Genomic DNA, 22,636 nt, shown 5'->3' on the forward strand with positions numbered 1-22,636 from the left:
TTATTTATTTATTTGTATGCGTGTTATTCGCAAAACTCAAAAAGTATTGAACCGAATCGCATGAAATTTGGTGGGATGATTGGTTATTATCCGGGGACCAGTTGATTAGATTTTGGGATTGATCGGGTCAAAGCTCAAAGGTCATAAACAGGTCAAAATCTTTCGCAGAACTCAAAAAGTATTGAACCGAATCGCATGAAATTTGGTGGGATGATTGGTTATTATCCGGGGACCAGTTGATTAGATTTTGGGATCGATCGGGTCAAAGGTCAAGGTCAAAGGTCATGAACAGGTCAAACTCTTTTTTTACCATAGCACGATACATTTTTGTCCAATTGGCATGCAACTAATGCCAAAATGTTCATAATTCAATGCCCAATCTTGTGATATGCGAAGGTATGCGCTCTACCGAGTGCCCATTCTAGTTATACATGGAAAGATGCGAGGCGGGAGTCTCGTGGGTTGAAGATACAAATGAAACTCGCAATCTGACGCTTGATTCGACGAGGTCACATCCTGAAAAATGGAGAGCCGGGTTTGGGCTATACTATTCTTAGATTCCTGAAGGAGCTGTATTTAACATTCTGAACATGAATGTAGCAGCAAGCAACTCTTTGCTTTGTGTAGATATCCTGTGAATATGGTGGAGTAACGTCGACTTGTGTGATGTTATCCGAGCTTCTCCTTCCTTTGTTGATATAACCGGGCCGACCCCGCGTGCCTCGAGTGCATGTGAGCGCGCTCCACTGGTTAGCTCACGGCGGCGCACTGCCTCCATACGGCGGTCACAGCTGATAGCGCCGTCAAGACCGACAGCGCCGTCGATGGAGGCGTAGCTCCCGCCCTTCCGGTTCCCCCTCAGGTAAACACTGTTTGCTCAGTCAGCACTTTTGCCCACGTTTGCACTGTTAGCGCTGTTAGCACAGTGAGCTATGAGCCGCCGGCTCGGCTTTGAGAGGTGTTTGGTCGACAATCGAGATGATCATGCATCTCGGATTTAGTGCCGGAAAACAACGCACATTTTGGACCTGAAGGTGGTGTTCTGGAGAAGGCCCGAATCAAAAGGGTTCAGACTCAACTCGTCAAGCACAACTCTCACATGGCTACGTTTTCATTAGCGTTACTTTGTCAACGTCAAGTACATTTGTTGACATATTCTGTTTAAGCATGCTGCATGTAAGTGTCAATCTCAAAATACAGAGGCTGATGAGAGTCATTTGTTTATCCGGAAACCTTCGGTACCCTGAGTTTTGAAGCTAGTGTGAGGATTCTAGATGGTTGGTGACTCCAGATGACGAGATCATGCATGTCTGAAGCATTTTCCAAGGCTACTTGACATGAAGAAAGAAAATGAAATGCTCATTTCAGGCCTCAGAAATCCATTTCATAACGTTTACTTTTGGGCTTGGTTTAAAAAAAAAACATTTGTACTTTCTCATTAAAGGTAAACAAACAAAACGCTTCGAATAAACAGCTCCTCTTATACTTGTGAGTACAGTCCCCCTGACGGGTCCAGTGGGTTTCCAACTTCGTATTACAATTTCCCTTCTGCTGTCTCGGGGACCGAGATATCACGTTTCTATTCCTCTCAGCACAAAATGATCTCTCTATTGCACACATGTGGTTTTCACTGGACCGAGGGGTTGGCTTGGTAACAAGAGAGGAGACAAAAGTGAAACAAAAGTTCCCCATGAAGGCCAGTGCAGCAACGGCTCAAATCTAATAACGAGCAAATTGGGAACATCCCTTCACTCACTGTGTTCCTTGTTAATAAAATCATATCAGCAACATAATATGTTCATATTATGTCTGAACACGGTGCATCACTTGCCCTTATCGACCCATAAGAGAGGAACATTGGAGGACCAATGAACGACTCAACGATGCACAGGAGGCCTGCACGCTACTGGACAAAAATGTACAATGTTTTTATTTATTTTTTCTTTTGTAGGATTTTAAAGATTTCCAACTTTGAGAGAAAAATGTAAAGGCTAGATCTTCGGGAAAACGATTTTGTGTTCACAATTGGATCCGAAACACGTCGGTTGAATAAATCTGCATGGCGATGACACGGCAAAAAAGAAGTCACACTCACAAAGCGAGGTTGAACGAGATGGGGTCCGCGTGGCAAGACGGGAGTCGTGCGGGGTGCCGACATCACCGCAGACCCCTGACAGTCCAACCCAGGCTCTCAGCTGGATGGAGACCGGACACACTAATGCTCATCCAGAGACTATTAACGGAAACTCAACCCTCCAAAGTGCACTAACATGGAAGCAGAGGCACACAAACATGTGGGGGAACGAACATATGCATGCGCACTGTCACGTACATGGTATTCAGTACAGGGTTCTTCCACATTTTGACCAATGGATTTCCATGACTTTTCCATGACTTTAAACCAAATTTCCATGACCAAACTGAAATCTCGGTATAAACATGAAACATTTAGAAAATTGTGCGAATTGAGAGCGTACGCCGGCTTATATTTTGAGCGTCTTTCTTTAAAAAACATGTTAATTATTTCAAACTCGGCGTAAATGAACATGTAAATAGAACACATTTCCATGACTTTCAAAACTTTTATGATTTAAGTTTTTTCCATGACTTTTCCAGGCCTGGAAATGACCATTTTAAAATTCCATGACTTTTCCAGGTTTTCCATGACCGTACGAACCCTGTAAGTAGAAGTGTGAGTGAGGAGCTGAGGACCTTTGTGATATACGGGCTTTCATGGACTAATTGCATATAATATATAACGTATCAAACAGCTGGAAGTTAATGTTTTCACATAGCACGTTACTTATAACCTTGTACGGTATGTTTACGCAGAACTGTAGAGCAGTTCTTTCTTTCTTTGGTCTTACAATAGGTCATGTGATCTTCACACCCTTCTGATTGTGTCGATGGCGGTGGGAAGGGTCAGTGTGTGACTGTGTTTCTGAAGTACACACAACAGTCGCCTCACACATTTTTCAAGGTTTTCAGTCGAGCAGGAAGCAGAGAGGAAGGACTGCCTCTCTCTCTCGTTTCATAAAGTTTAAATATTGCTTGCTGTAGCAGGATTTCTGTTTGTACTGTCATCAGCCCTGTCATTATGTAACTTCTGGGTACACTGGGGGGGGGGGGGGGGGGAACATGTGTGTTGACAGGTATTGTTTCACACAGATCTCATTCCTGTCTGCTGCTGGCGGTGCACAGAGTTCTGTGTCCTCCATGTGACACCTGCACAGAGAGGCCTTACAATCAAATAGGAGGGAGAGCTTACCCTCGTAACATGAGAATAACACCAGGGAGGGTTCAAACACGTGGGAAACCATCGGCGGCGTTAACACAAACCTACTTTTGTCCACGTTCTATATATCGTTGAGGGCGTTATTCTTCTTCGGTTGATGTTGGAAGGGAAAACCTGTTGAAAGAGAGAGGAAAAAGGGACATTTGGATCGCTCCAAAGTGTGTAGAATGACTTAGCAACGTGGAAGGTCAGATGAGAGTCCCCGAGCCGAAAGTATTAACGGCAAAGCGGTCAGAACCTCGGGTGAACTGTAACACAAGCGGCGCTGAGCCTCGTGAGAGCTTGACACGCATCCGAAATGGAGGACAAAGTATCCAGGAAATAGTGCCGGAGCTTTCATTTCCTATTCTGTGGGTGTCTGCAATAAGAGACCCCCCCCCCCCCTCCCCCCAGAGTCGTGGATCCCCTAACGGACCAACAGATGCCTCAACGGCTGAGCTGGCACGAGGTGGCATTACCCTGTGAGCAGAGAGCAAAAGTCCTGGGAGCGGTCACAGCCCAGAGTCCCAGAGCGAGAGAGAGAGGGAAAGAGGGAAAGAGGGTGACAGGAGAGGGAGTACAAAGAGCCAGCGTTCCCCTTCGCAGACTCGTCCCCTCCGTTTTTTCTCTCCTTTCTGAAACAGGCAGTGCTCTTTTGAAACCAGGCCAAGAGAGGCTGACCCAAATCCTTGCAGCTGAAACTTTTACAAGCTCGGCGTTCGTGAGCAGGAAGAGAAAGGACAGAGTTGAAATCTGTTTGCAGCTCCTCTGCTCTCTTCTTTCGAGCTGCCCGAGATGTCAGCGCATCGATTCGTATAGCTTGGCTTTTTTTTTTTTTTTGCTGCTGCACTTGAATAGCTTTTCGAGAACATTCACAGAACACGTCCCGAAAAAAGAGAAGACGGCACGGGGAGGGGAAAGGCTTTAAAGTATATGTATGGACATAATTGCTTTAAAAAAAAAAGAAGGAAGAAGGAGTTAGTGACGTCACACAGGAAGCTGTCTTGGATATTGCCTGAGGAAAGAGAATAATGAGTGTCTGTGGCACGGAAACATTTGAACATTTAAGTGTGGCGCTCCATTCAGGACTCGCAGATTTGGATTATTTGAGTGTTTTTCTTGTATTTCTTGGTGATGGCCCATGCGAAAAAACGTTCTCTTTGGATTTTCTTTTTCCCCCCCAGAGAGTGACCCTTTCCATTGCCCTTGTTTTCATTCCAGAGCTCCATGACACAGTTTGCTTCTCGAGGATATATTGTGGTAAACATCCCACGCCACTCGTTTGTCTGCTATGTTGACAGTAAACACCGGTTTCCTTTTTCCAAATTAAATCAGAACCTCAGTGTTGTTTTTTGCCCTTTCTCTATGGAAGGAATAACAACACAGGCAGGTGCAGAACAACTAAAGACGTCCGGAGTGACTACCGAAAATGGGAACTATACGAGGCATGTACTACCTGGGAACGATGCCAACTGCTGACAAAAGGCGTCACTGCACGATTTCGGAGAGAAGCCTTCGCCTCATTTGCTCGGGGAATATCTGGCACTGAGTTGTTTGGTCAACTGTGGATAAATCTGTCAAACGTCTTGTTACAGCGTGTAAGTATACACTCACTTGTGATTTCTTTACCTGGGTTTCTCCCCCTCCCCCCCCCTCCCGGCTCCTTTTCCGACTGTCAAAGTGAGATGTCTATTTGATGACACGTAATCTACAGCTCGTGTGACCGATCGACCTTCAGAATTCGAGTCCACTTTTAAAACGCCAATCCCGGCAGATTTCGTGGGTTGTTGTTGGGACGGTGAAAGACCCGTTTTGTGACTTTGTGATTTTGTTTTATTTTCCTCCCTCCCTTTTTTTTCTACTTGCCGTCTCTCCCTCTCTTGGCAGCGGGACGAAAGTGGGCAGGGAGAGAGAGGAGGGCATGGCCCACAAACGTCTCCCAAGCCCCAGCCCCTGTTCAAGTGGGGCGGCTCGCTGGTACACCGTTCAGCCTTTCCCTCGTCTTGCAGGCGAAAGAGAGGGATACGGAAATCCATTCTTGTCTCCTTTTCTAATCTGCATTTTTTTTGCTCGCTATTTTTTTTACTCCCCCGCCTCAACCGTGGCCTAATTCTCTGCGGGTGAACACTCGCCTGACCTGTACAAAAAAAAAAATCACCTCCAGGTATTTCACATTTTGGATTCTGCTTCTGTCTGGGCCTTGATATTCCTCCTTTGTGCTGAAGCCTGTCTGCATTTCTTTTGCACTTCTTTGACTGTCACCCTGCACCCTGTATACTCGCGTCTGCTTCGCTTGCACCCAACGCGACGCCTAAATCGCCACCGTTTACGTCGAGATATAGTTTGAAATGATGTTGTTTCTTAAGTTGAATGCATTAAGAAATAACGAACAAAGCGGGTCTGTAGTTTCCGTAATGAGGCGTCTGTTTGCATAGATCTGAACGATAAAAACACACGCTCTGAATAAAAAGACATTTTAGTGGTCGTGTAACTGCCTCTTAAAGTACGAGACGAGTAGAAAGCAACGTGTAAGAACAATTTACCGCAAGTCGGAGACTTAAGATACAACAACTCCAGTGGTTCGTTTTAACCAACATCCCCCCCACACCCCCAAAAGTGATAATTGCCTCTCGGTTTCAGAGAAGAAATTAGAGAAAAAGAGATTTAGCGCTTTTTATCAAACATTTCGGATTCTCTTTTGCATGGTTTTAAAACGAAGGTGCGAGAAATCTGAACCAGAGGCAACACTAAATAATCTTCAGCTGTATTGTGGCTATTGTTCGCCATTTATTTGAATACAATATATAATTTTTTAAAGTATCCGTCATAGTTGGAATAAGCATCTTAAATATATAAATATTGGGCTTTCATATTTACCAACATACGGCCAAATACTATTATTTTCTGAGGTGTTCTCGAACGCTGCGGTTTGACCTGATCACAAACCAGTATGAACCAGATCTCCCTGTTCCAAGCATTGTGCTGTAACACGCTTGCGTCGTAAGACTGCAGGCTCTCGCTCATCGGTCGGGGTTTTAAACACAAGCACTAAAAGCTATATAAAAAAAACGTAACGTATAAATAATTTGTTTCTTTTCTTCTTCTCCTTTACAGATTTCTCTCCTTTATGAAACAATGTTGTTGTGAACTGACTGTTTGAACTGTGTGAAGGTTTTCGCCGCACGCTGCTCGCTGTGTCAGGTTTTTGTTTGCATACCGTAATCTGTCGCGATTACGACAGTTGTACACAAAGGGCGAACGAAGGAAAGAGGCAGCGAGAGAGAACACATTAACTTACATCCTGCCCCCCCCCCTCCCTCCCCCTCCTGTGGCTCTCCTCAGATGAACTTGCTTGATGACATGCTGTTTGGAAAGCCATCTCCTCCGCTATTTGAGTTCCTCTCCTCCGCTTGCTTAGAGTGACTCTGTGGTTGCCAGGATCAAAGTCTCTTTTTGTGTGTGTGTGTGTGTGTGTGTGTGTGTTTGGGGGGGGGGGGGGGGGGGAACAGGTACAGCAAACACACATTCAGCTCTTCCTGTTTGTTAGCTAACACATTCCTGGGCTATACACTGCATTTGATCAGATTCTTGACATAAATTACCACTTTTAAACTCGTTCTAGTTTTGGGCGGGGGACATCTATCTTGAGATTTACATCTGGAAGGTCCAGATGTTCGACCAGTGTCTTTGCATTTGTTTCAATGTGTGGACTATCGGATTGGCGGCTTTCCCCTCCGTGACTCGATAGAGCCGCGTACGACAACTCAGTTTCACTCTCGCTCTCCTGACATTGTCTAAACTTTCGGGCACTCGTCGTGTTGACATCAAGCTGCGAACTTTGAATACAACAAACCATAAAAAGTGTTCACAAAGATTTTTTTTACCGCGGCCTCTTGAGAAAGTCATTGTGCGTCAAGTAAAGATCCAATCTGTCGTACTTCACCGAGAAGTAAACCGAGAAAAGAGATTTCCACATAAACTCCAAAGCACTTCACATAACATGAACATACTTCAGATTAAAATTATAGTGGCATGGCCCTTCTTTGTACTTCGGAATATAATGAAGTAAGTTGTATAGATGGTTTAAATAAATAGCAGGTATACTAGTAGCAATTTAGATATTATAATGCAAAGTTTATAAATAAATATTGCAATACAGACCATAAACACCGACAGAAGACAACTTATGCAGTCATGGCACATTCTGGTTAGAGCATAATTCAACGGTTCCAATGACCGATACCACAAGCGGCGACAACCATTTTAGAGAGTGAACGTGAAAAGTATTTTAGGATGATTATTTCGTCACCCTGCATCACACATACTTCTAATGCTCCCCCCTTTTGGTTTGCACATTGCCCTTCATTTAACAGGCATGAGATAGAAGTGGCAGCGGTTTACATGTAATCTTAGAAGTGGTTTTGGTAAATCAAAGTCGGCACCAAATGCCCTTCATGTCCGGCCACATGCCATTTATAAAGACCAAAGCCGGTCCATCTAATGACATCCTGACAAAATAAAAGGGGCTATTTTCTTTTCAATTAGGACCAGATATTAAATAGAGCAGTGGCTCACCCGTCTGGAGTCTGGACCCCCTTGAGGGTTGTAAGATTTAAATCCCTGTGAAACAGAAGTGAAAGCGTCATTAGCCTCTGTACTCCGAGTACCCCCCAGTGTGCCGTGTACGGTTACAAAAGCAATTTAAGTAAAATGTTTTGCCTTTGATCGGACTAAAAAGTGGACGAGCTTTAAATGTACGGAGCTAAATAGGACTGTAGGTTTAATGATGAATTAATGTCATGATGTTATTGGTTGAAATTGGTTGGCGCTAATTTACGTTAGCTTAATAGTCTTACTTTGTTTCTCAGGAATACATTTTTGGGGGGTATAATTAAAAATCTTTATAGTTTAAAAGTTTATAAGAAGAGTGAATGTAATTACTGATATGTGCACTTTTGGAAGAAAATATTAAGTACAGTACTTTATTCAGTTATGCTCCATTAAGCTGCATTGATAGTTCGTGTCAAACTAAATAATTCACATTAACAATATGTTTTGCGATATCTGTACAATGTAATTACAAACAAACAATACCACTAGTTAAATTCCTTTGTTTATTGTGCATTTTGTCCCATTTTCAGCACATTAATTATACTCAAAAAACCACCGCGAGGAGCTGGAGAGAGTAATCATAGCTGTACAAAAGTGTAAAAAAGTGCATAATTACACTAATAGAAAATGCAATCAGATCCACTAATGAACAAAAAAAATTCTGTGCCAACTGAAACACAATCACTAAAATTATACACAATGTTATCATATGCGTATCAATATTTAAATGTAGAAATATCCCTGTTCTAGTCAATATCGGTAAATTGGGACACCTCTTATTGAAATTATAGTGTATCTGTAAATGATGTTCTCGATAAAGACGTCGGCCTGCGAGATGGCGGTAAACTCCGGCTAACCGGTAGTTTATTAACCACACAGGATGAGTTTCAACTGAAACCACAAACAAGTACAGAGACGTAACCAGTTGCCCAACATATAGACGAAGTCTGCTCTCGGAAACAAAGGACCTTTCTCTCGACGTGCGATCACCTCGCTCTCATTGCTCTGAGCATCTGGCAGCAGGGTAGCCTCCATGCCTTGTTGTGTGGTATCATAGCTCCTTTCTGACACGGCATCCTCTCATTTGGCTGCCAAACCTCTCCTCCCCCCTCGGCGGCGGGTTCCGCCATGCTGCATCTTCAGCATCGCTCTCCTTTTGTTGGGGGGTCTCATTGAGATTCAGCTTGGCACGCAGACAATGGCCATGTCTTGGCACCAACATATTGGAGAGAGACGCTCAAGGGGACCAACCTCAGTCTTTTTTCCTTCACAGTCGTCCCCTGGACTCCGTCGATCGTCATGGACCAACGCCAACGTGTCATGGGTAGATTTTTGTTGCGTCTTCATCTACTAATTTCTTTGCCACCTGGGCATTCGACAACATGGATATCTTTGATCATTTGAACGTTTGCCATTGAGACGTGTTGCTCTCGGCTCTGGAGCAACAATGAAAGAACAACCAGCGTGCCGGGCATCAAATCGCTGACACGGTCAGAGTGAGTCTCAAGTGAACGTCACGGATCGATGACGTTACCGTTGCTGTAATCTGCAAATGAGCGGCCATTTTCTTTTCATCCGCAGCATGCGGATGTACCGTGAAAATCAAACCATCACTTCCGGGTGTAAAAAAAAAGAACGTTAGCTTTAGTTCTACCCAGAATTATCCAAACCAAAGGGATCGTAATGGAGATACTAATTAGTGTTCACCTCTCGTTCAGCTTTTGTTCAAAGGCACAATCACAAATAGGATATTTGGAAACAATCAAGGTAAGAACGGATGCTGACTGCGGATAATTTAATGAAATAATGCACTTAACTGTGTGTGTGTGTGTGTGTGTGTGTGTGTTGATTAGTATATGGTCCATCACCAGAACAACATTTGTTTGAAATCCACCCAACTTCTTTTTGTGTAAAAAGTTGAATCCACTCCATCCCCTCTGTGTTGGCCAGCCGGTTAGAGGAGTTTGATACCATTTACCGTCTAATTAATTCAACATCTCAATTAAGGCTCCCCACTCTCTGATGCCCTTGTGCCTTTTTCATCCTGCACAAATGAGCATGCCCCGGCAGCGCGGCCGCACGGCGTGCCAAAACATTTCAATCACTGTCGGCATTAATTAGGCCAAAGAGGAATTCAGAATGTTAATGAATCGCCCAGCCGCTTTTCAGAGAGCCCGGTTCACATGCTAATTTATGCAAAAGCATCCCATCCTTTGCATGCGATGACCATCGTCGTCTACCATAACAGTGTCTGGGGCCAAAGGGAGGTTCTGTCTGGGTCCAGACAGCCAAGCTTGTTTCCCAGACTCTAGCTGGCACAGAAGACCTCTTTTTTTATTTCAATGGACTTGAAGTGGCTTTCACACTGAGCGAAAAAAGGCAATAATCTGAAGTCCAACCTGGAGCTTCTCGATTCAAACTCCAAGCAAAAACAACAACTGCCAGCATGAATGTGCAACAATCAGCACTCTGAAATGATTTATGAACGAAAAATTCCTTCAGCCACTCTCCTTTTATTTGGAGGTAAACAAACAGTCTGTTTTTATGGATAAGGATTGGAAGGAGGAGGCACAAGTTAACAGGTTGCACCACAGATGTTGGGTACGGGTGCCAAATAACTCCCTAAGATGGCCGAGGTACTGCCATTTTCCATCTTTTTCCCTTCGCTCTCTGGTTGTTGAGGCCAAAGGGATTGAACTACTGGGGAATTGCTCCTTGAAGGTAATTCCTGATAAAACTGTTCCCAGACTAGCTGATTTCATGCCGTGGTGTAGAGAGAGAGAGGGGGGGGGGGGGGTCATCTGAATAAAGTTGTGCTCCAGTTGTGCGTGCAAGTATTCTAAATGCAATTCCAGTAGCTTTCGACCCCAAAAAAGTCACGCCTCATTTAGTGCCGCTACTAAATATAATCTGAGATGATGACATGCTTCCCCGACGCAGACTTTAAAAAAAAAAGAGTTTCATCTGCTGTTTGTCCCACGTGGAATACAACCTCATTTAATCGCTCTCTATTTCTGTCTCGTATAGTTTCGACCGACAACGTTCCACGGCTTCCTGCAAAAGCGTCTGTCCTCAAGGCTGAGGTAGTAGATTGAATAGTTGTGGGGTTCGTGTCCTCCCTCTGAGATAACTATACAGTCTACTGTCTTTCCTCAGGAGACAGGTTGATCTGCTGTGAAGATGTGCTCTCTATGCACCCGGAAGGCTCCGGGAATAAAGGAATTCACAAACAAGACATAACCCATCCCCTATAGTTTAAAAATCTGGTTATTGGTTATGATGTTGTAATCATCTTTCTTAAGGAGACAACAAAATAGCATTTTTATAAGTAAAAGCTCACCACTCAGGAGAAGACTGTGGACATAACAACAACTTCATATACTTACGAGACACAACGATGGAACTGGTCTATTCTAACAACATGTACTGAAGTTACATATTTCATTGTTTTTAGGCCATTTATTGGTGGCTGAAGTTGAGCCTAGCAAGGTGAGGTAGTAGGTTGTATAGTTTGTGGGATCGAGTAAATCCTACTCAGGTGATAACTACACAGCCAATTACCTTCCTTGAGAGGTACAATGAGTGCTTGGAATGAAGCTCACTCACACTGAATGCGTCGGAGCCACTCGGGTGCCATCTTGTGGCCAAAGAGGACAAAGTTCAAAAGAAGAAGATCTCAGATGTTAATTCGATATGCATTATGATGTGTGGAAAGGGTGAAACTAATTTAAATCTGGGTGAGCCGGAGAACCACTGGTCATGCTTTGTTTTCACTAAAAGGCTTGTCCAGGAGCTGTGTCTGGTTGCCCAAAGCATATCTGAAAAAGGTTATAGTGGGATGGATTTTTGAAGCATAAACCCCTAAACTTGATGCATATACATACCTGTTCATAAGTCACCACGGAAAGATTGGTTTGGAGCCCCTCGAAGGACGACCGCTGCTGAGTCACGCCGAGGACGAACTGAACTTGAACTAACTGAGAATGTTCTTGGTCTGCTCAGAGCCCGGTCCACTCCACTGAACGCCCCTCACTGGACTTGGACCTGCAGCCGCGTGACGTCAATTGTAGTATTTTTATATTATTTGTAGGGCTGTCAATCGATTAAAAAAAATTAACTAATTAATCGCACATTGTGAAATTGCGATTAATTAATTAATCGCATTCGCGATTATTATTTACGATTAATTAAAAGTTAAAAGTTAAAAGTTCAAGTTCATTCTTTAAAAGACCACACAGAGCTGTGTTTGTGTTTTTCAAGACCTATAAAGTATAAAGTGCCATTATATTATATAATATATGATATTGTTTCTTCATCTTTCTTTCTTCAGTTAGTAACAAAAAAGTATATTGAGACCCCATTTGAGACCCCATCTGTCATCTCATGAACAACAGCAGAACCAATGGCCCCAACTGACTTTTGACATTCAAATATTCATGTATGTCATGTTAACCATCTGGGCTCATTTTATACATTTACACAAAATGTCAATTTACCTTTTTAAAGGTTTTTTTATGACATATCTACATGTCACATATGTCACAATTCTCACAATCTCAGCTCTCTCTCTCTTGAGAGCTCAGTTGCCTGGTGCCATGTTCTCTGCTCTCTCTGACTGACTCTGTCACGTGCATCACATGGTGGGGAGGTCCTTTATGATTTACATTGGTTGTTTTTTTGTGGTTTTTTTTTAAACAAACATTTGAGCTCAGGTTGAATCCGTTGAAGGTTTCGTGTGACGGACGAGTTCTTCTCGCGTCACGTCACCACCGCGCCTCCGCCCTCCTGTGTATCAGATCAGAGGAGGAGGGGGAGGCGGAGGGGGAAGGCGGAGGAGGAAACCCGAAGTTTAAACTGATTTCTTCTCCTTATTTTCGCGGGTTGTTTATTGTTTTAAAAAAAAAACAACCGTAAAACCGTACTACAAAAAAAAAAAAAAAAAAAAAAAAAAAAAAATTGCGTTAAAATATTTTAATTTGGTAAACGCAGCCACAGCATAGATTAACGCGTTAACGCTGACAGCCCTAATTATTTGTGATTTTTTTTCCTCTTTTTTTCTCTCTTTTCATTCTAAATGTTGAGCTCTTACCACAGGAAAAAAATATTTGAATGAATAACTTTAACTTGACATCTTAACGAGCATACGTTTTCTTGTGATCTTGATGTTGAGTCATAGTTTTAATCACATTGTGTATAAATAATAAAAATAGATGTTATTTGTAAAGTGCTTTCCAAGGTATACTCAAGTCACTTTACATGGTAAAAATAAGCACTAGAAGCAATAACAATAGAAACAAGAGAGGTGACGGTAGGAAACAAAAACATACTGAACTAGTAATATATATTTTAATAACAATATACAGGACTGTCTCAGAAAATTAGAATATTGTGATAAAGTTCTTTATTTTCTGTAATGCAATTAAAAAAACAAAAATGCCATGCATTCTGGATTCATTACAAATCAACTGAAATATTGCAAGCCTTTTATTCTTTTAATATTGCTGATTATTTTTTACAGCTTAAGAAAACTCTAAAATCCTATCTCAAAATTTTTTAATATTTCCTCAGACCAAGTAAAAAAAAAGATTTATAACAGCTGAGTGTTTGTCAAGGCTCAGGAAACCCTTGCAGGTGTTTCGAGTTAATTAGACAATTCAAGTGATTTGTTTAATACCCTACTAGTATACTTTTTCATGATATTCTAATATTTAGAGATAGGATATTTGAGTTTTCTTAAGGGTTAGGGTTAGGGTTGCCATAATCAGCAATATTAAAAGAATAAAAGGCTTGCAATATTTCAGTTGATTTGTAATGAATCCAGAATGCATGACATTTTTGTTTTTTGAATTGCATTACAGAAAATAAAGAACTTCATCACAATATTCTAATTTTCTGAGACAGTCCTGTATGTCGCAATAACAATATTTGTTTGCCAATCCATCAAGTAGATGTTGAAATATTTCACAGAATAAGTAGAGATTCATTTCCTTTGGCCAATATCGAACATCTGGACAACTTTCTGAGCAAACCGCCCCCGATGAGTGTAAACATCTAGCGACTAGGAGGCACAGGGTAGACGAACACTGCAGGAGTGGATCAGCTGCAGCTTTTCAATTAGATGATATTGGTTGAGTCTGTGGTAAACATATGAAACATAGGAAAAGACAAACCCCAAATAAAAAATAATACCCCCCCCCCCCTTCTCTTTACAACATGATCTCAGGTTGAAGTTGGTCATGGGATGTTTCTATAGCACCACCTGCTGGCTGTAAATGGGACCGTTTTCAATCTGCAGTGCACAGGAAGACTGCAAATAACTAATAATAATGATAATAATAACAGGGCAATTAGTGAGTCAGTTCATCTAAACGGTGCTCGGCAATACTGGGATACTTCCCCCAACTGTCCAGAACCCGGACCAAGCTGCCGGGAAAACTGGTCAGCACTCTGGAAATTGGACCAAAGAAAAACCCACTCTGGAAGCTTTGGGAACTAGCGTGTGTGTATCTGGAACCATATTCACAAGACGTGATGAAAGTAGCTCCTGCAAACTCCTGAATCTGTGTCTCAGTTCTAATTGTGGGTCTTCCACATGTTGTCTTAGAGATGTTTGAGGCAGTTCATAGGACGAAGACCTACAGTCAATAATGTGCTGCTGGTAATGTGTCTCATTGCATATGTGTTTTGCAAAAGAATAATAATAAAAACGTTTTAATGTATATTTTGATGATGGTATTTGATAAAGATATAATCAGATGCAAGAACACAGGAGATGACTGTGCACGACTCTATGCTATTTTAATAATCTCAAACTACAATAAACAATGATATGAAGAAAATGTGTGGCCATCACTGGATTCTACCGTGTCTTACACAGTATATTGTCAGATATCACCTCATGAAAGAATTAATATTTTTTGGACTGTAAACAAATCCTGACAAGTGTGAGAGCATCATTGTATGACCAACAAATGAAAAAAAGACCTTCATTGTCTCCAACAAAATCCATAAATCATAAATCTGTCAAAGATTGCCTATATGTTACTGCACTGTAAACCCGATTTTATTTCAGCGTAAACTTTTAATTGGTCATTACTTATAATTTTATGTTTTGTAACTGTCAATACTAAATCTATTTAGTTGTTTGCACTAATCAGCTGAAAATGTGTAGTGCGCTGATGATGCTTAGCAGAGATAACTTAGTGTGTAAAGTTTCTGTAAGGGAGGGGAGGTGATTGCAGTTTAAATTTTGCCGACAGGAGGAAAGATGTACTAATTGTTGGAGAAAACATGAATTAAGTGTGTGTGTGCGTTCCTTTGAGAACACTTTGATCTACACTACCATTCAAAAGTTTGGGGTCACTTAGAAATGTCTTTATTTTTCAAAGAAAAGCACTGTTTTTTCAATAAAGATAACATGAATCAAAAATACACACAATACATTGTTAATGTGGTAAATGACTATTCTAGGTGGAAACGTCTGGTTTCTAATGAAATATCTCCATAGGTGTATAGAGGCCCATTTCCATCAACTATCACTCCAGTGTTCTAATGGTACATTGTGTTTGCTAATCGCCTTAGAAGACTAATATCTGATTAGAAAACCCTTGTGCAATTATGTTAGCACAGCTGAAAACAGTTATGCTGGTGATATAAGCTATACAACTGGCCTTCCTTTGAGCTTGAAGTTTGAAGAACAAAATTAATACTTCAAATATTAATCATTAGTTCTAACCTTGTCAACGTCTTGACTATATTTTCTATTCAATTTTCAATTCATTTGATAAATAAAAGTGAGTTTTCATGGAAGACACGAAATTGTCTGGATGACCCCAAACTTTTGAACAGTAGTGTATATTCACCCCTGGCTGCTGCGCCATGAACTGCACTTGATTATTTACATTGCAAGCTGGTTCTTAAAGATTCAAGATTCAAGATTCAAGATGTTTTATTTGTCACATACACACACAGGGTGTGCAGTGAAATGAAAGTGGCTTACAGTGAGTGTGTGTGTGTGTGTGTGTGGGGTCCTGGTGGTCGGAGTTCACAATCCTGATGGCCTGAGGAAAGAGCTGAAACAGTCTGTGGGTGGTGAGGACTCTGGTTCTGCACCTCCTGGTGTACAAGTCCTCTCTTTGTAACCTTAGTTTTAGATCACTGTGGCCCAACATGAGAAGTACCTGCTGGATGAACTGGAACATGAGCTTCATAGACTGATAGTTCAGATGAAGTGAGTATGAAATTCTCAAGTGGCCGTTTGAGGAACAGCAGTTTTTGATAACCATAAATATAACTCGCAGTATTAACTTCAATTGACTTCTTGAAAATTACAATTGATTATTTCTGAAAAAATATTTTAATACAACTTTTAAAGGCCTTTAAAAAAAAAACATTCTAACAAATGGAAATATTTTCTCAGAGCAACGTGTGTCTTAAAAGAACACAGTCATTATATATGCAAGGCAAGGGGCAAGAACTATTATAGTGTCCGTGTTTTAGTTTGTAATGCCTTATTATGTTGCGTTGGCTGAAAACAAATGTGCAGAACTTGCAGAACCAATTCATGTGACTCACAGGATGGGTTGCTCAAAAAAACTCCAGCCTCCAGCTGGAGAAGCGAGTGAGACATTTCTCTTATTGGAACATCCATGTTCTCTGAGCTCTCATTTTACATTTTACTCACGCCCATTTGCTGCCGGAAGTTACCTGGCGGCGGCACGTATGAGATGTTTATTACCTTCGCATTGAAAATGCCGGAAGGTTATGTTTTGATCGCCGTGTATTTATTTATTTATTTATTTGTATGCGTGTTATTCGCAAAACTCAAAAAGTATTGAACCGAATCGCATGAAATTTGGTGGGATGATTGTTTATTATCCGGGGACCAGTTGATTAGATTTTGGGATCGATCGGGTCAAAGGTCAAAGGTCATGAACAGGTCAAAATCTTTCGCAGAACTCAAAAAGTATTGAACCGAATCGCATGAAATTTGGTGGGATGATTGTTTATTATCCGGGGACCAGTTGATTAGATTTTGGGATCGATCGGGTCAAAGGTCAAAGGTCATGAACAGGTCAAAATCTTTCGCAGAACTCAAAAAGTATTTAACCGAATCGCATGAAATTTGGTGGGATGATTGTTTATTATCCGGGGACCAGTTGATTAGATTTTGGGATCGATCGGGTCAAAGGTCAAGGTCAAAGGTCATGAACAGGTCAACATTTTCTTGAATCGCATGAAATTTGGTGGGATGATTGGTTATTATCCGGGGACCATTTGATTAGATTTTGGGATCAATCGGGTCAAAGGTCAAGGTCATGGAAAGGTCAAACTCTTTTTTTACCATAGCACGATACATTTTTGTCCAATTGGCATGCAACTAATGCCAAAATGTTCATAATTCAATGCCCAATCTTGTGATATGCGAAGGTATGCGCTCTACCGAGTGCCCATTCTAGTTATTACTGTAACGGATCCCCGTATATCAATCGGCGTGAGACTTTACTGCTGGTGAACTTCTTTATTTCCTTTCTTTCGTTGTATAAACATGAACCAAAACTCTTGAATAAATATCACCTTGTCACCACCGTAAGAGCATTAGCCTCATACGGGTCCATTAAAACTATGACAACTTTATATCAAATGCGCATCCGTCCGTAACACTTAGCTGTACCGTCAAGTTTGTATATTAACAAAATAAAGGTGCGCTTCCTTTTAACATTTCAAAATAAAAGTCAAATTTAGCTCAAAGCGGAAGTAGATTAAAACATATCCAAAATCATTAAAACAATACAATATAAAAAGGCATACATCACAACCAATAAAGCAGATACAAAATAAGGCAATCAACACAAAACAATAAACCTTTTAAGGGGTTATTTACAATTACCATTATGAAATGGGTAACTGGTAAATGTATGCAATATTTGGTCATGTATGGATTGCAACTATGACAATGCAGCATAAAGTCATCTAAATCACAATCTCAGCGCTGTGTATACAGATTAATTAAAAAAATAGACTAAATCTGAAAAGTTGGCCTGTTTACTGGAGAAACCATTAATTAGCACGTCTTTTCTCCTGTCGGCGAACGGAAAATTCGAACATCAATAAACCTTGCACCGCATTCACTTTATACTCATGTACACTAAGATACAGTGTATACACTTTCATTTCTGTTTTCTTTTTACATTTTTCATTTTATTTAAATTCTTAAATGTAATATGCCCTATTTTATTGTATTGTTTATGTGTAAACATGTCTGCTGCTGTTTTAAAGAAATTTCCCCCTGGGGATGAATAAAGTACATATCTTATCTAACATCTCTTTGAGGTTGCATTTTGTGGTGTTTTCAAATAACTAAATATAAACGGATGTCTGTCATGCAGCTCACACCTGTCTGATACAAAAAAAATTAAACACTGCAAGTCTTTAAAATTGAACATTGTATTTTTCTGGTCAAGTGTACAACGAATGTCACCTCAGTGACAGTCAGTTAAGGACAGACTGCTCGTGTGAAGGATCTTTTTTTCTTTTTCGTGAAGGTGATTTCCAACAGCGTTCTTTTCGTTAAAGGATATGAAGAAATGGAACAGAAACAAAACGACAGTGAAATGAAACTAAAGCTATTCAGACAAGTGGAAGTTGCATTTCCCCCCCCCCGACATGACAGTTTTTCGCAACACACATTCTTGAACTTGGCCGATAACAAAACATTTAGTGCAAACTGCTGAAGATGTGCCTCAACATCAATTAAAAAAGGTGGCCGTTGGTCTTCAATACACTTCACACACTGTAACTGCCATCTTAAACGTTCTCACAATGTGAATGTTTAATTACGCTTGAGAGTCAATCGAACCTGCTCCTTAAGAACAAAGAGACAAACAAGGACATCTTCCTCTACCTGTGTTTGTCTATAAGCTGTTCATGTTACTGTTGCTGAGGTTGTTGTCTGTCGTCAGGCTGGTCGGAGCTGCTTGGGTTTCTTCTCCACATGTGATGTACCGTCTCCAGAGCTTCAGGTACGCCGTCTTGATCTTTTCTATTTTGAACGCGTACACGACTGGGTTCACAGCCGAGTTGGCGTGAGAGAGCAGGATGCCGACGTGGAAAGCTGTTCCTGGTACATCCTTGGGCTCACCAAAGTAAACGATGCAGTTCATAATGTGGAGAGGGAGCCAGGACAGGGCAAACAGAGCCAGGACCAGGGACAGAGAGCCTGCCAGCTGTTTCTCTTTCTCCAGGTAGTTCTGACACGGTTTCTGGGGCCCGTCGCCTGGTTTCTCTCGAAGGGTTCCTTGGATGGTGCAGAAGATGTAGCCGTACAGCACGGTCATCACCAGCAGAGGTGTGAGGGTGCAGAGAAAGAAGTTGAGGTAAACCAGGTATGACATGGGGATCACAGCCGTAAACTGGCAGACTATGGTGGAGTTGGTGGACTCGGACAAGGTTTCATGGTTGTACCATCCAAACATGGGAGAAAAACTCAGAGGTACTGCAACAAGCCAACACGCTGCTACCACCAGCTGAGAATGCCTCTGTGTTACAGTCCTTCTGTACCTGTGAAGAAAAAAACACTAAGTTATTGCTTTAACCAACTGTTTATTCATTAAATTCACGATGCAATTACAAACTATATAAAACAAGTCATGACGTCATTGTTATGAAGAAACTGAAAATAAATCAGTGCCTTTAAAGTGTAAGACATGAACAAGGGTGAGAAATTAGGTTGTGATGAGGTTGTGATGAAACGGATGCTAACATTTTTTTATGACCATGTGAGTTTTCAGTTTTTCTTTTTTAATAAATTAGCAAAAAATTCTACATTTCTGTTTTTTTCTGTCAAGATGGGGTGCTGAGTGTACAATAATGAGAAATAAAGGGAACTTTTTGGATTTTAGCAATTAGCTGCAATGAAACTAAGAGTGAACAATTTAAAGGGATCAGAATACTTTCCGTACCCACTGTACGTTTTGTGATTCAAAGCCATACTTAATACCACAAAATGTAACAGTTTAGCTCCACACCTTCCTTTTTGTATTAGTTGTTTTCATCCTGTCTCTAACTATCATGTCGTTCCAGATCCTGCTTCCCATCTCGTCAGTCCAACTCCCTTCACCTGCCTCTGGTCACTCCCTCGTTAGTACCTCATTACCTTCACCTGGTCTTCATGCCCATCTCACCTGTTGCCCATTCCCTAATTAGTCCTTGTCTACTTAGGTTCCCTCACTTGCATTTGTCCTCTGCCAGATTGTCTTGTGTTTCTCAGACCAAGCCCTTGAGCGTTCCACAGTGTGTTTGTTTATTCGGTCTGTTCCGTTCCTGACAACACTTTCAGCAAAGGATCTTTATCAGCATTATCTGTCTCCTGAGTCGTGCATTTGGGTCCACCCTAATCCCGTCGTGACACAATAGACCGTTTCTAGGCAGAATAAATAATCCAGAAAAAAGTCCTACCTGAGGGGGAGATGCACCCGGAGGAAGCGGTCCACTGCGATAGCCGTGAGACACAAAATTGAAACGAGGGTCAACAGGATGACCACACAGCTGATGAAGAGACAGCCGTGGAATGAAGTCTCCACTCGCCTGTCCATCACCACGGCCAGCGGGATGGCCACGCAGCCGACCATGAAGTCGGCCACAGCCAGACAGGCGATGAGGCCGTAGGTGGGCTTGTGAATGCTCTTACTGGTCCACAGCGCCAAAACAACCAGTGCATTACCCAGACAGCAGCTGACGGCGATGAGCACCTCCAACAACGTGTAGATCCCTTCTCCCACATCCATGGTGGTTCGTCTGATCGTTAATGGCATCTAAACATGCTGCGAGTCTGAGCCTGAATGAGCCGCGACGTCCCCTCTTTCATTCATCTCGGTATTGTGAAACCTTTGAGGAAGTCCTCGGTCACGCTGTTTTTATATTCAAGTTTAAGGTGTAAGGTTTAAGGTTTTTTATTTGCCATCTGTGCCTAGACCAGCAGTCCAGACACATCGGAATTATTTTTGCAGGGTTCTCCGAGTCAAGAGGTACAAAACAACACACTATAATAACCCTTGCACATGTTCAGATGTTGGGGGAAGGTTGTGTGGGGCTATTGCACTGATTGTAGTGTTGCACATTTTTCACAGTTTCAAGGAGTGCCTCTTTCTCAGTAGCTGTGTTGTGCCATCAGTCTGACTGTGGCAGGGAAGAAGCTGTTGAAGAAGCGTGTCCTATGGGTGACGATGCTGTCCGCTCTGTCTCAGGTTGTATGTGCAGTGTTTGTGTCTGAGCAGAGAGTGAGCTGGATGAAGTGAGTCTCCAATGATTCCCTCTGCTCTTTTCCGACAGCGCTGCACATACATAGAGTCCATGGACGGAAGTTGTGTCCCTGTGATCCTCTCCGCGGTCCTTATGACTCTTTGCAGAGCCTTCCTCTCTGCCTGTGTGGTGTTTCCATACCACACAGTGATGCCTGCGGTGAGGATGCTCTCTATCAGTCCTCTATAGGCCTGGGTGAGAGGGCGATGGTTCAGACCAGCTTTCCTGAGCATCCTGATGAAATAAAGCCTTTTCTGGGCCTTTTCACCGTGGCTGTGGTGTGAAGAGTCCAGCTCAGGTCAGATGTCACCTGCATTCCCAGGAATCTGTACCCGTCAGCCCTCTCCACCTCAGTCCCTTTGATGATGAGAGGCTGTAGAGGGGGAGGGTTCTTCCTGAAGTCCAGTATTATTTCCTTGGTCTTGTTTGTGTTGAGGATGAGGTCGTTCTCCTCTCCATAGACCAGGATGTTGTTCACCAGGGTCCTGTAGTCCGACTCATCCCCGCTCCTTGATGAGCCCCAGGACGGTGGTGTCATCGGCGTATTTGATGAGGATGGTGTTGTCCTGGGTGGAGGTGCAGTCATGGGTGTACAGGGTGAATAGTTTGGGGCTCAGGCAGCAGCCCTGTGGGGATCCTGTGCTGACTGTGAGCTCGGTAGACACCCGTCCTCCCATTTTCACCACCTGGGGTCTTTCTGTCAGAAAGTCCAGAATCCAGTTGCAGGTTGGAGTTGGGACGCCGAGGTCTGTCAGCTTCTTGATTAGTTTTCCCGGGCGGATGGTATTAAAGGCAGAACTATAGTCCAGGAAAAGCATTCTGGCATACGTTCTGCGGCTTTCCAGGTGTTGCAGAGTGTGGTGTAGAGCTATTGCTACCGCGTCGTCCACTGATCGGTTGGGGCGGTATGCAAACTGGAGGGGGTCGACATTGTCCGGGACCGTGTGGTTGATGTGGGCGAGGACCAGTTTTTCTAGGCACTTCATGGCGACTGGTGTGAGTGCCACTGGCCTGAAGTCATTTAAGGTGGGTGTGTCTGGTTTTGGGGACTGGTATGATGATGGAGGATTTAAAGATACGGGAACTACAGCCTGAGATAGTGACAGGTTAAAGATGTCAGCATACACTCCGGCTAGTTGTTCCCCACAGACCTTTAGGACTTTGGGGGGAACTCCATCAGGTCCCACAGCCTTGTAGGGGTTTACCCTCTTCAGGGCCTTCAGGACCTGTGTGTGAGTCACCTGAAAGGCAAAGTCCATGGGGTCACAGGGCGCTATTGAGGGTGTGTCCGTATTCAGCCTGTCGAACCTGGCATAAAAGTAGTTGAGGCTGTCTGGAAGGGTGGGATCACGGGGGTCTGTGGTTGTTGTGGTTTTCTTGTAGTTAGTGACAGACTGGATCCCTGCCACATCCTGCGCGTGTTGTGGTTGAGATAGTAGCCTTCAAGTTTTT

The 22,636-nt window shown here is 42.5% G+C and overlaps 1 protein-coding gene and 1 long non-coding RNA gene across 2 annotated transcripts; one reads left to right on the forward strand and one right to left on the reverse strand.

Moving 5' to 3' along the window:
• Positions 1–5,040: 5,040 nt before the first annotated feature.
• On the forward strand, positions 5,041–11,677 carry LOC130208222 (uncharacterized). Its single transcript, XR_008834377.1, has 2 exons — positions 5,041–5,438; positions 10,913–11,677. It is a non-coding gene; the product is annotated as an uncharacterized LOC130208222 (long non-coding RNA).
• Positions 11,678–17,517: 5,840 nt separating this feature from the next.
• On the reverse strand, positions 17,518–21,688 carry LOC130208221 (adenosine receptor A1-like). The gene is made up of 2 exons (XM_056437226.1): positions 20,342–21,688; positions 17,518–19,444 (listed from the first exon to the last, which is right to left on the reverse strand). The coding sequence occupies exons 1-2, from the start codon at positions 20,695–20,697 to the stop codon at positions 18,799–18,801; spliced, it is 1,002 nt and encodes a 333-aa protein (XP_056293201.1). The 5' UTR covers positions 20,698–21,688; the 3' UTR covers positions 17,518–18,798.
• Between the last annotated feature and the right edge of the window lie 948 nt (positions 21,689–22,636).

This window comes from Pseudoliparis swirei, chromosome 18 (genome assembly GCF_029220125.1).
Source record: "Pseudoliparis swirei isolate HS2019 ecotype Mariana Trench chromosome 18, NWPU_hadal_v1, whole genome shotgun sequence".
Lineage (NCBI taxonomy): Eukaryota > Metazoa > Chordata > Actinopteri > Perciformes > Liparidae > Pseudoliparis > Pseudoliparis swirei.